The following is a 13,446-nucleotide window of genomic DNA, read 5'->3' on the forward strand; positions in this document are numbered from 1 at the left end:
CAGAAGACAAGACAACTAGTTAGTTGTAAAATAATAATACCGTAATCGATTCTGCCCACTAGGAGCGGGAAGTCGGCACGGTACAAGAAGCTGGCCAAGTATAACGATTTAATGGAATGACCTCACCGTCGGTCCTGGGCATCTGACACGGTGCGGCGCACACGGTGACGCCCGATACCTTGCTGTGGGAAAACCCATCGATTGCTGGATCGCCAATGGCGTTTCCCCGACTGCAGATGCTACGGCGAGTCATTGATTAATACAAAAAGTCGTGTGATGAGCAGACCTCGGCGCAACAAATGGTGACAGTCGCAGATGGATTCACGCAGCAGTTTTCAAATGCTGTTTTGACTCCTGGTTCGAATGTGTAACTGGGAGCAAGCTAGTCTAGTCTAAAATTCATGTGGTTAACTGCCATAAGCTGTTATAGATAATAGAGACCCTTGATATAGCGCCCCATGCCCAAGTTCTCGCCAATCGGCCCCCCCAAACAAAAAAAGCCCTGCGATGCGCCTGAGCTGGTAGGGGAGCTGACAGTGGAGTATAGACCAAACCCAGTGCGCACTGGACCGCCAGAAAGACCCCTAGCAACCACTAGAGCTAATCCCTGCGTCCCCGCATCTGCCCAAGCTCTCTAAGCCCCCCATCAGTCTGCATCCGAACCCCACATGATTGGCGTAACGCGCTGCAGCTCTTCCAAAGATGCAACAGTGACCTGACAACGCGCGGCGAAAGGAAATTCGATATAAAATACGGACCGGCTGCCCACAATGTCAGACGAGGGACTGGTTTCATCTCTTCTGCTTTTGTCTTTGCTCTTTTCATCAAGGATTTAAAAGAGTCAGGCCTGCGACTTTGTACATTTTTCCGGATCTGACCACTTTTGGGCATTACTGGATCCCTTGAACCCTATTTCAAGTCCCACAAAGCTACTACTGATTGATACCTACCTAGCTTCCAATAGCTTCCAATTGGAGAAACCGCTTCGACCGTCACAATGTCGACCAACACCACCGCACATCTCAATGGCCAGGAAGAAAGCGTCGGTTCCTCGCGGGGCAAGGCTCCCGACGGCGGCGAGACCCAAGTTGGCTTCAGACCACAGGCCAACATGACCGTGCAGCCTCCGCGACAGGAAGATTTGCAGAAGAGCTATGCAAGCATTGTTGGAGACGAAGCCAACCCCAAGGGCTGGTATGGTACAATGGGTATGAACATAACTTATACTGATACACTCCAATTACTAAAGCACCATGACGCTAACCAATTCACTCGCTAGTCAACACCATCGGCTCTGCCATCGGAACGCTGGGTGCCTTCCCCTGCTGCATTTGCTGCCCGAACCCGTACAAGAACGTGCAGCAGGGCAACGTTGGCCTCGTTACCAAGTTCGGTCGCTTCTACAAGGCCGTCGATCCAGGCCTGGTTAAGATCAACCCCTTGTCGGAGCGCCTGGTCCAGGTCGACGTCAAGATCCAGATCGTCGAGGTCCCCAAGCAGGTCTGCATGACCAAGGACAACGTGACCCTGCACCTAACGTCTGTCATCTATTACCACATCGTCTCGCCCCACAAGGCCGCCTTTGGAATCGCAAACGTCCGCCAGGCCCTCGTCGAGCGCACCCAGACCACCCTCCGCCACGTCGTCGGCGCCCGCGTTCTCCAGGACGTCATTGAGCGTCGTGAGGAGATCGCCCAGAGCATCGGCGAGATCATCGAGGATGTCGCCGCCGGCTGGGGTGTCCAGGTTGAGAGCATGTTGATCAAGGACATCATCTTCAGCCAGGAGCTTCAGGAGTCGCTCTCCATGGCCGCGCAGAGCAAGCGCATAGGCGAGAGCAAGATCATCGCCGCCAAGGCCGAAGTGGAATCGGCAAAATTAATGAGGCAGGCCGCCGACGTACTCGCGAGCGGCCCGGCTATGCAGATAAGATACCTGGAAGCAATGCAGGCGATGGCGAAGAGTGCAAACAGCAAAGTCATTTTCCTTCCCGCAACGAACCAGACTATTCCCGACATGAATCCTAACCCTAACCTGACCCCTAACCTTAACCCAAACGGCGAGGGTACCAGCAACAACCCCTTCCACGTTGGTGATTCGCAGGACCCTGGTTACCAGCAGGCACTGCAGGCACGCATGGTTGAGAACATCTAAATCTCATACACCCTCTCTCTTCTTACCACTTGACCCGGGTAGCACGCTCGTTTTTTTTTCTCTCTCTCTTTTTTTTTTCGCGCTTTGCACTGGTGTTCCCGACGTCAATACCCCCGAGAGTTATGAGTGTTTTCATTTCCTTGCTTTACGAAGGTGCGTTTTTTATGACTTGTATTAATGGATTTGCGGGAGGGGACATGTGGCAATAATAATACCCAGATACCCCTTGACAGGCAGAGGCAAAAGTGGACGGAAATGGCATGAAGTAATCAGTTGAAGAACATGAGCTGAGGTTACCCGTATTCAGTCACTTAACCTATTGGTAGTGCTTGTTCAAATTCAAGCTATTGTTTTGGAAATGGAACAGGCAGTAGAGTGTCCTCCAGCGCAAGGCTTATATAAATGTGGCAATCAATTAACCCATCAATAAATCTTGTATGTCGTTTCGATAGTTGAGCGGCCATTTATCTAATGAGCATCCTCGGCATAAGCAGGCGATAGAATATAGATGCTGTCCCCACAGCGGAGTTTCCTGTCTCGTCTTAAAGCAATTAATTCTACAGTATCTGTTGCATTCGTTACCCTGTTGCAATTTACCACGACACCAAACATTTTTCGTCGACGCCCAACACTTTCCAAGTTGCTTTCGCAAACCTCACCAAGCCCGATTGAGGCGCACAAAACTCCTACATACACGGTGAACAGACCGAAAAAAAAATAAACCCGCAGAATCGAAGGCTGTGGCCTCTCGAGCTTGAAAAGTCTAATTCGGCCAGCAAAATGCCTCTGTAAGCACTTTTTTTTTTTTTTTTTCTTTTCTTTTTTTTTCTTTGTTCACCATAAATCCAGCATCCTTTCCCTTTACACCACAACAGCAAAAAGAGAATTAGAAGGAAACGCTCGGCTGACTCTAATCCTTTACTCCTGGGCAGACACCTCCTCGGCAAAAAGTCATGGAACGTCTACAACACAGCCAACATTGCGCGGGTGCGCGCCGACGAGGAAGCGGCCGCGCGCGCCGAAGAGGCCGAGGAGCAGCGGATGCAGGAGCGGGACGCGGCGCGGCGCATGGCGATACTGAGGGGTGAGCAAGACCCGACGGCCACGACGACGCCTACAACAGCCGACGTCGCAACGCCGGCACGGCGTACCGCCAAAAATCACAACGGCGACGACGGCAGCGAGCGCGATGAGGACGACTGGATGCCATCGGCGGCGAGGAGCGAGACCAGCACCACGGCGGTCGTGGGCCGCAAGAGCAGGAGGCATCGGAAGCGGCACGGCGAGGACGACACGGACTTTGAGATGCGGCTGGCGAGGGAGGCGGCGGACCGCGGCGTGGCCATGCGCGAGAGGCTGGGCAGGGACGGCCGGCGGGGCGGCGGTGCGATCGTGGATGACAAGGGCCATATCGATCTGTTTGGCGGTGCCGCCACTGCTGCCGCCGCCGTGCAAGGATCGCGGGGTAGGGACGCCGGGGAGGCGGCGGAGGGTGCGGGAGGGATGCGCTTCGCTGACGCGGCGGGCCGTGGCAAGAGTGCCCGGTCGGCGCCGTGGTACTCCTTCGCTTGGAAGAGAAAGCCGGCCGCGCCGGACGAAGCCGTCAACGTCGAGCAAGGGCTCCCCGAGGCCCAGGCGCAGAACCGATTCGGAGAGGACGACGACCCCGCGAGGAGGGTCCGCGCCGCGGCCAGGATCGTGGCGGATGACCCTCTCGCCATGATGAAGAGCGGGGCCAAGAGGGCTCGAGACGTGGACAAGGAAAGGAGGCGGGAGAGGGAGGAGAGGGAGAAGGAGGTGGATGACCTGATCCGGGAGGAGAGGAGACGGGCGAAGCGCAAGAGGCGGGATGAAGAGGGGAGGCGGGGACATCATCGCTCTGGGGAGAAGCGGCATCGGAGTGATGGCGAGGAGGAGAGGGATAGGCGGCACCGTCATCGTCGCGAAGATGAACGCAGGGGAGGCTATCGGCGCGAGGATGGTCACAGGGATAGGAAACACCGGGACGGCGATGATCGAAGGAGAAGGGATCGCAGCAAGGAGAGGCGTCGCAGTCGATCGCCGCCGAGGGAAAAGGAAAGAACTCGGAGCGACAGGAGACACCGCAAGGAGGACGATCGATGACGATTTAATGGGTTTATACAGCGTAACACAGCCGCTGCTTTGATGCTATGATTAACATAATAATATATGACTTGGTAATACAACTAGAGAGGACCGATACCCCATGGTACAATTCTATAAGATCTTGAACACAAACCAAACCGAAAAGAAAACGCCAAGCTTGCTAATTAGGATCCGCGATTACAGAACAAATCTCCAGACACTCGGCACAGCATTCAGGGCAGCAGGCACAGCATGCAAGACACGCACATAGGCGTTCCCAACACCGGCTGCTGCTCAACTAGAGCTTCCACGGCAGCTGAATCTCGACCGGGCGCATGTCCTTGTCGACCATGGCGACCAGCTTCTCGGCGCCGATGCCCCTCAGCGCCGCCATGACCAGTTCCTCGGTCTCTTTGCTCAGCCCCTCCCTGCGGTCGCAGTAGATGTCGACGCCCTCCTTGGTGAAGAGCGTGGGCGCGAACCACGTCACGGCCCAGCGCTCCGTCGCGTGGCCTTCGCCGCCCGCCACGGGCCGCTCGCCCCATCCCAGAACCTCCCAATGGCTGGTGACGAAGAACAGCCAGCCCTTGCCGCGCCAGTCCCACGCCGTGAAGGACGAAGGGGAGGACGCCGTATCGACGCCGGCGACCGACTTGACACCCCCCTGGCCGCCGCGGGCCTCGTACTCGACCATGTCGTCAATGCGCGTCTTGCCGTCCGACGTCGGCGGGAGCGGCCGGTATGTGATGCGGACGTTGCGGGCCTCGCGCCACATGGCCAGGGTCGAGTGCGTCACGGACCATGTCCGGTGGAGGAAGTCGAGCGTCGGCTCTGGGGCGGCGGCGTCGGCGTCGGGAGGGGTTGCCGAGGCATATTTGGAGGGTGTCCGCAACGTTATGGGGGATGTGGAAGGCGGTGGTGCCTGCGGGCTTGCCATTTTTTGGAGGTCAAAGAAGACAGTGTGGTTTCAGGTCAAGGGGTTGTTGGTTGAACGTCAAAAGACAGGAAGTCGGTGCTTTGCTTTGTACAGAGTACTGCGATTGAAATGGTCGTATTTTGAGGTCTGCGGCAAGTCGATTGCAGGTTTAAAAATTGTGAGCAGCCGCAGGTACAGAGATTTCAAGATATATCAGGTCTTTTGGGTGTGTATTCTATACCTACTGTGCATCATGAAACTAACAGCTCCAAATCCCGTCGTTGTGAAGCTGCTCAGAGTCTTGGCTGTCGCTTACGTAACTTTCAAAAATGTCACCGGCCAGAAGAGCTAGAGCCCTGTTTATCTCGGCACGTCAGGTGATTCTTATTTCTTTGCATTTGTTCAAGTTCGAGGTCAGTATACAATTCATTGTTTCCCAAAAAGCAAGCTTAACCTTTCACATGCCATCATCCATCTACTAACAAGTCGCTAGGGTAGCAGCGTCTTGGAGCGCACTAAACCACTCCAGCGTAGCGCCTTCCCACAAAGTGGAGGACAAAATCCCTGTCCAACTCCAGATTTTTCCATGATCACATAATTGATTGAGCAACCCTGTCGTGGAACTTGGCCATTAGCAGCCAACCAACCCATTACCACCTATTTCCCCTCCAACCCTGCCATAAATAGGTACTAAAACTCTATCCGCTGTAGCATCTCCCAAGCAATAGTGACCATGGAGCCCTACCAAGCAACACCCACCCAAGATGACACCTATGACGCCGCCGAGATCATGGCCCAGACCATGGGCTTCTCCTCCTTCGGCGCAGCAGCCCGGCCGTCCAAGAGACGTCGGATGGATGGCGCCGTCGTGGCGAGCCCTCAGGCTCCGGCCGCAGTCTCTTTCGCCCGCCCCATATCCGTGGGTATCCGCCCGCCACCGCGGGTAGGCGACAACGGCCGCACGCCTGCTTATCATCAAACATCTGTCGCTGCCAGCAACGCTGATGAGATTGATCTCGATCTCGAGGATGAGAGAGAGGAGGCCGATGGCGCCACCGGCAATGCTGCCTCCGCAGCTCCGGTAGAAGGTGCCGCTGGTGCTGAGGCGTTGGGTTCCGCATCCGGGAATGTGCCGGCTGATGGCTCACACGGACCGCCCGGTCGCGCCCATGGTCAGCCGTGGTATGTCGACTACTACGACCGCAAGAGCAACCAGAACCCTTGGAAGAAGCTGGAGGAGAAGCTCGGTCTGGAGCCGCGGGGTTCATGGCCACAGTCCTAGATTCGTTGAACTGGGGTGTATGATTCGCCAGCTGAGCAAGCAGGAGACCTATCACGAATAATTTCGCCGAGACGGAGGGTGCTGCCAGAGGAATATTTGATAGCCTTTGAGTTGAAAGCAATTCTCTTACTATTTTAGGCTTGGCTTCGGAGGACAGTTCGCCCTAGCGGATACATGCTAATGGTTGCAGGCTACCGATATCCAAGACCATCGCCTGGGATGGCTCATCAAGCATCTATAGCCGTGTTACACTACATCTACGAAAGAGCTGGCCAAGGGGAGACCCACGATAGGAATCAACATGGGTCTGTATCGGTCACGTGATTCAGGAGCTTGACTCCTTGGAGCAGCCAGCATCGTCTACATTACAGCGCCTACCACATCACATGAGCACGATCAAGCACACTGGTAGGGATCCCGCTTATAGGGTACAGGCGGTTGCTGGCACGGGCTTCGAGGTGTACGATTATTGCGTTACTATCGGAAGAAAACAGAGCTGCCGAACCCGAGCCGTCCCCAAGATGCCCAATGAAATCATGACAAACCCGCTACGCCTGCCTATATACTTTCAACGTGGTCCCTGAGATGCTTCAAGCCCTGATGGCCTCATCGACGTCAGACTGGGGCTTCCTAAAAAAAGAAAAAAAGAAAAAAAAAGCAATATGCATGCCCTCGAAGAGGACAAGCGCCATCTGACTCTCTTCACACGCCCTGCCCTGTTCCCTTCCCCGATCGGTCTTGCAGGACCGCTCCTCGCCAATCCTACTCGTCTTGAGCTCTCCGAGCCTACCGGCTACTGAGAGAATCCCCCGAGAGTTCCACCCCACACACCCTGCAAGACTGACGCGTTGTTTACTCACACCCACCACCCCCGGGGGTGTTCGCGTTCGCCCCGTGCCTGCAGCAGCTTTGCTTTTTTGGCCCATGTACCTGTACTTTTCCCTCCCCTGTCCCCGAAAAATCAAGGAAACCATGTCTGGAAATCACTCTTTCGTCCAATCATAAATCATTCCTCATATGAAAACGCCCGCCCGCTTCCGCCTTTGGAAACAGAGAAAGGCGCCGAGAAAAGCAAGAAAACTCGGGGGCTGCCGCACACCACTCCACTGCCTTCCTACAAGGGAAGACTGTCCCCAACTTGCAGGAACGCGCGCTGCATGTTTCTTCCCTTGCCGAACTGCATCCCACATCCCAGAGCCCACCCACTGATCCGCTACGGGTGGTTCCCCCTGCATACCCGCGCCGTGTCTAAGACAGGCAGGATCGGGTTTGCGTGCTGGGCGCGCGTGTGTGTGTGGGGGGGAAAGGAAACGGGAAAGGGGAGGGGTGTGCCATCTGGGTGCTCGTAACAGGTTTAAATATCGTAAAAAAGAGATCGATCAATACAACGTCAGAAAACAAAAAAAATGGGGGTTTTTTTACAGGTCCGGTATCCGCCTGGGGTACAATAACTAACGAAATAGGAAATATTCAGAAGCAACGTTTGGAGAGCAGGGGTGATGTGGATAGCGTGCGGCTCAAAATCAACGAACGTCGCCCGCTGTCGCGACTTTTCAGTCTGTAAAATTGACTTCAGTAGTCGGGAGAAGGGTATCGTTCGCGAGCTTTCTTGTATTGTTTTGGGTGCTTCTTTGACGCCTTGGATTGAATGGATCTAGTTTTTGTGGTAAAACGGTCAGTTTCTGTCAAATCTCATATTTTGAGTTGTTTGTATTCCTTTGCCATGTTCTTCGCTGCAAAAACCGCCGAGGCGATTTCAGTGAGCGTCAATTCGCCGGCTCGTCAAAGAGCGGCGGTCGGATTTTTCAGAACAGTAGCAAAAAATCCGAAACCACCAAGAAAGTAATTTGGTTTTTTTTTTATCATTCTTTTGTTCGCAACTTACGAAAGTGTCTTCTGTGTCCACTCGAGATCGTCACGGACCTCGTACACCGATTGCATGCCATCCGCAAATCGGGCGCGCGACTTGGCAAGGCGTGCCTGGGCCTTCTTTTGCAGGTCTAGCAGCTCTCGCTGTTTGGCGTTCAGACCACCGGAACTAATTCGTTTCCCCGGTGTCAGCTAATTGTTTCCAGGAGCCAAAAGTGGAACAGAGCCAAAGCTAAACGGGAGTCCGCTAGCTTTGCGGCAGACAGGAAAAGATGTCTTTTTTTTTCACTTACACCTTTGCCTGGGTAACAGTGCAGTTGTCGAGAGCACTCTGGTCCCGGACTTGGTCGAATCGGTCCTGGACGTACTCGTTGAAATCGAGCCCGCTTGCAGACCCGGCACTGTCGTAGTCGCCTTGGCTGCTGGATGCGTAGCTATCGTAGCCGCCGTAGGCTGCAGAGGAAGAGTATGCCGAGGAGGCATATCCGGACGGGCTGCTGTAGGAGAGCCCGCCAGAAGCGGTAGTGCTGCTGCCGGCCGCCTCCGATTCCGGTGGTGAGACTGAGTAGGCACCATGGCTTCTGTTCCCACCAATGGAGTAGTAGTCGCCATAATGGTCCGCATAGCGGTCCTTCCCAGCCGGGACTGCCATTGGCATGGAGCCGCTGTAGTCGCCGGTGGAGTAATAGTCGTTGCCGTATCCAGTCGACATTGTGTTGGGCAGATCAAGGGTCCAGAGGCTGAAGTGAGCGCAGTGATGTGATGTCTTGACTCGAGAATGTATGTAACAAGGGACGAGAAGTTCAGGTTTAGAGAACTGGGGAAAGCGGTAAAGTAGTAGTATGAGGATGGCAGCGTGTGTGCGTAAGTAGATGCGTGTATGGTATGAGCGTGCAGTGGTAAGGGGTGCACTGTTATGTCTGAGGGTCCGTGACGGAAGAGACACTTGCTTAAACGAGTCCCAGAAGTGCTTGGTCTGAAAGACAAGTCTGCTACTACGAGATTGGATCTTTGGCGGAAAGTTTGGATGAAAGAGAAAGAGGAATCAGGGAGGCCCAAGTTAAACAAAAGGGTCCTTTTTATACTTTTTCCAAGGGTCCCCTTGTCAACAAACGAGGCCTCGTTAGCACGTAACATATCTCCTAAAGGCATCAGACGAGACGAATAATTGCATCTATCAACCGATATGCCGATGATCGGTATCATGGACCCCGCCCGGGGGTGAGCTAAAATGGAGGAACATGCGTTCGTTGGTAACGAGGGATGCGGTGATAGATGATCTCGGTCTAGTCCCGGAGCAGAGGGGAATACAACCGGAGACAGCTGGTTTGTTCCCCAATACAGAGCCATGGAGATAAAGGCAAGGTAGGGGGGACTGGGATCAACGGTGGAGATATCACAGGGGGTTATCCCTGGGGAACTGGTTTGAGGACGACGAGAACATCACTGATGCGGGCCAGTCTTGGCCGGCTACAGGAACCAGTGACAGGAAACGAAAGAAGACTCTGCATGTGCAGAGGGGCAAATATGAGAGCGTTCCAGGAAAAAGACAGGGTTCAGGCATGCACGGCATGTTTCTCTGTGGTGTAATAGAATGGGCAAAGGGATGATAAACAAGTAAGATGTCAGTCAGGCTTTGTGAAGATTGGGAGCGGGCTGTAGAGGCATCGGCTCCGGTGGCTTGATCGGACATGTAATAAAGAACCATTGAAAAAAAAAATACCTGTTGACAAGCAGAAGCTTACATGAAATTGCCTATTAAAAGGCATTTTCTGAAGTCACGGTTCATGTCAGATTTTTGATAGGTAAGGCCAGACTAACAATGCATATTGATATGCAAGACTTTTTTTCCTATCCGTTTTTTTTTTTCCTTTTTAATCTTTTTTTTCTTCTTTTTTCTATGACATGTATATTCAGGAGGGGTGTGTCTGTAGAAAAACGGAAACCGAACACCAGGGAATTAGAAAGCTACTCCGCTGCGTGTTTGGTAGGACAAAGTAGGGGCAGGGTTGGCACATACAGTCCGCTGATGCAGTGCGATGGAATGGGGGTGAACGACTAGGGGTGGGTATAGATTCTAAATAGAAATAAAAGCAAATAAAATAAATGGAAAGGAAGCAATGGCGTTGTAACGGGAATGGTTAGGCCATATGGGGACGGAGCGGGAGGGGCAGCCTATGAACTGTTGAATGTGTAACCGTTTGACGGCTGTCACTGATTGCCTCGGAAAGGCCACTCTTCCTCCTCGCACTTTGGCCACCTTGGGGTATAGTGAAAGGTGATCTCCGCCGATAGTTCGGCAACATGAACATGGCTGGTCCTTGTCTTCAGACTTCGTACGCAGGGACTGGGGATATACGGGTGCCCATTGCCGAATAGGCAAATGGGGGATAGGACTTGGACATCCAAGGCGTCCAGCCGGTAACCAACTTTGTCTGTATTTATCTCCACGGCCAGGGGGTATATGTGGATGATGTTGATCGGGAGGGAGTGGATGAAATGTGCAGACGGGATAGCCATTCCCTTCGAGTTCAAGGGCGGAACATGGCTTGTACCGTGACTTCGAACAGGTTCGGACCCTCCCATCCACTCCGACATGCCCACAGGTTGTGCAGCGAACGGCGGAACCGGGCCAGTCAGCAACCTGTTAGTTAGTCGGACAGGGCATCATAATCGATAGATATGGAATAAGCCGTGGCGCACAGCCATGACCAGAAAATACCAGGGCTAAGAGGTAAGTAATCCTTGCAAAATCATTGAATTGTCGGCTCCGTGTGCCCCTTCTTGACAAAGAGTTTGTCTGTCGGCTCAGGAAATGGATGGTACGGCAAAGACGTCGTACTTGTCCAGTCATGATGATGCGTGTCGTCAGGCAGAAGTGCATCAAGTCGGGCAACTTTTTTTCTGCCACCATCTTTAGTGCGGCGAGTTGATGTGTTGTCAATTTTCCATCTGCAACCCAAATAATGATTGAAGGAGGGAAACACGCCGCCTATGGCCCCCCGTCATTCAATCGAGGCCCTACGCAATGAGCTTACCTGTTATGGTAATTTCCCAGTACCCCTCACTTGGCGGGCGATACTCCTATTGGTCCAAAACTCTACAACTGGGCTTGAAATACCTACCTACCCTTTTGATTGCTCAGATTTTCATTGGCTGTAAGCGACCAACCCACCTTACCCACCAGCAAGCCCTCATCGGACGGTTCCCAGAACCCCATCCTTGCCTTTGATTTGGACCAGTAGGAAAAGGGAAAAGCTCCTAAACCTTACATTCAACGCATTTGAGAAACCCGACCCGACCCAGGTACCTGTCATCCTCCTGGAAGCGCACGCGCGGGACAGGTACGTCGGCCCTTTTTGGCTAGAACACCGCCCCGGTCAGGTACCTAAAGCATTGTCCGTCCGTATCTGAGATACCTTTGGGTCAGGCAGTCCGCATCTTACAATCAATGTCTGACCTGACTTTTCGGTGCCTTTTGATCCTTGGGAATTGGCCCAAAAAAAAAAAAAAAAAAAAAACACTTTACCAAAGATAGTCAGGCGTGTTTATGCTTGCAACTCTTTGATGCAACCCCATTCGGCTGGCCCAGAGCTTCTCGCAACATGAAGAGTACTGGCGTCAGGATTACTATCCCGATTGGATTTTCTTGAGTCGAACACAGAGCAGAGGAACTAGAGCAATGGTCGCGATTTTACAGGATCGCCAATGAAAGCCGGGGGGTTGATTTCGCACACAAGCTCGAGGACGGAGACGCGGAGACTGTTACTGATCCGCGGATGCCATGTCTAGACCAAGTCAGCATTCAGACCCGCCAAAAGAAGAAGGAGATTCATACATACACTGATGTACTGGCTGCCTCCCTTCCAGTTCTCCATCAGGATGATCCGGAGCCCTTGGATTCGTCATGCTCGCATCGGAAGTTGACCAAATATACACATGGCATAACGGCCGAAAAGAAGACTATTGACGCCTGTTGTACCCTTGCCCAGAGGAATTTTTGCACTTGGCTAAGCTGCGTCACACCGGGCTGAGCGACAAATCCAGTCTATACATCGGCAGAGCAATGTGACGCCAAGCAAACATCCAATGTCATCGAGGCTCGCGATATTTTTTTTCCTGACCTTGCGCCCAATCCATCGGGCCATTCTCAGCAACCCAACCCAAGTGGAGAAAACATGGGCTCTTTGAAAAAAAGAGGAGGCCACCAACCACTGTCAAGGAGGCAACATTGCACGACTCCAAAGCTGCAATTGGTCATGCTGAGTTGTGCCCTTGGTGTGCGTGAATCCTAACAAAATTAGCGTGAGAGACAATGATGAGTTGATGGAGCTCTCAGCTTGGCTCGACTGTCTGTCTGCCTTTCGAGCTCTAACCGGTACGGCACAGCAGGCGATAGGGAGACTCAATTCAGGACGCAACTGCGTCACCCATAACAAGCCGCTGTTGCTCATTCGCGGCCCTTGGAGCAAGCCTGGCCATTGTCACCTTCCCACTTGCTGGCGCAAGTAGGATACTACCTTTTGAACTGACATGATTCAACGAGATGATGTTACCCAAGCAAACAAGTGCCTTATAGGCATGTCACCAACGAGACCAGGGAATTTTATCCATTGGTAAACACAGCAGATGGCTGCTTGATTCGTCCATGTCGCAAGCTTTCCTTTCCCTTCCCTTCAGCCACCACACCCCGGCCTACCTGTCTGTACGGATGTCGTGCCTCTTTCGGCTGTTGATGGGCATGGGTCGGTACTTACCTAAAATTTCCCATAAGTAACAGTTTACAGTTTGAAAAAGGCCGAGGAGGTGGATTTTTCAGGCAGAGGGTGATGAGCGCTTTCTTGGAAACATGTGGGTGCTGCACGCAGATTTTTGGAAGTGGGCTGGAGTAGCATCCAGAACATGCAGGCCGGGATGCCCAACATGACATGCTTACGACTATGCGTACAGCGGTCGGCCTGACACTTTGCATGACCACTTTGGGGGGTTTAAGATGTACTTTGGAGGGACCTATGCAGTATCATTCTGTGCATGATACAACCAATTTGCCCAGAGTGCTACTGCTGCAACGGACTCGAGAGGCCTCTGTGACTGCCCATTCAGTACGGATCCCATTCTT

The 13,446-nt window shown here is 53.1% G+C and overlaps 5 protein-coding genes across 5 annotated transcripts; 3 read left to right on the forward strand and 2 right to left on the reverse strand.

Moving 5' to 3' along the window:
• Positions 1-997: 997 nt before the first annotated feature.
• PpBr36_06990 (uncharacterized protein) lies at positions 998-2,154 on the forward strand (the record flags this gene model as incomplete). The annotated part of the gene is made up of 2 exons (XM_029894130.1): positions 998-1,208; positions 1,280-2,154. 2 exons carry the CDS (start codon positions 998-1,000, stop codon positions 2,152-2,154), a joined length of 1,086 nt encoding a protein of 361 aa, XP_029747883.1.
• A 780-nt stretch (positions 2,155-2,934) lies between these two features.
• Positions 2,935-4,278, forward strand: PpBr36_06991 (uncharacterized protein; the record flags this gene model as incomplete). The annotated part of the gene is made up of 2 exons (XM_029894131.1): positions 2,935-2,942; positions 3,087-4,278. 2 exons carry the CDS (start codon positions 2,935-2,937, stop codon positions 4,276-4,278), a joined length of 1,200 nt encoding a protein of 399 aa, XP_029747884.1.
• Positions 4,279-4,558: 280 nt separating this feature from the next.
• PpBr36_06992 (uncharacterized protein) lies at positions 4,559-5,197 on the reverse strand (the record flags this gene model as incomplete). Its single annotated transcript, XM_029894132.1, has 1 exon — positions 4,559-5,197. The coding sequence occupies one exon, from the start codon at positions 5,195-5,197 to the stop codon at positions 4,559-4,561; it is 639 nt and encodes a 212-aa protein (XP_029747881.1).
• A 712-nt stretch (positions 5,198-5,909) lies between these two features.
• On the forward strand, positions 5,910-6,458 carry PpBr36_06993 (uncharacterized protein; the record flags this gene model as incomplete). The annotated part of the gene is made up of 1 exon (XM_029894133.1): positions 5,910-6,458. One exon carries the CDS (start codon positions 5,910-5,912, stop codon positions 6,456-6,458), a length of 549 nt encoding a protein of 182 aa, XP_029747882.1.
• Positions 6,459-8,030: 1,572 nt separating this feature from the next.
• On the reverse strand, positions 8,031-9,039 carry PpBr36_06994 (uncharacterized protein; the record flags this gene model as incomplete). The annotated part of the gene is made up of 3 exons (XM_029894134.1): positions 8,031-8,112; positions 8,344-8,496; positions 8,621-9,039. 3 exons carry the CDS (start codon positions 9,037-9,039, stop codon positions 8,031-8,033), a joined length of 654 nt encoding a protein of 217 aa, XP_029748365.1.
• Between the last annotated feature and the right edge of the window lie 4,407 nt (positions 9,040-13,446).

The sequence above is a fragment of the Pyricularia pennisetigena genome, chromosome 1 (assembly GCF_004337985.1).
Source record: "Pyricularia pennisetigena strain Br36 chromosome 1, whole genome shotgun sequence".
Lineage (NCBI taxonomy): Eukaryota > Fungi > Ascomycota > Sordariomycetes > Magnaporthales > Pyriculariaceae > Pyricularia > Pyricularia pennisetigena.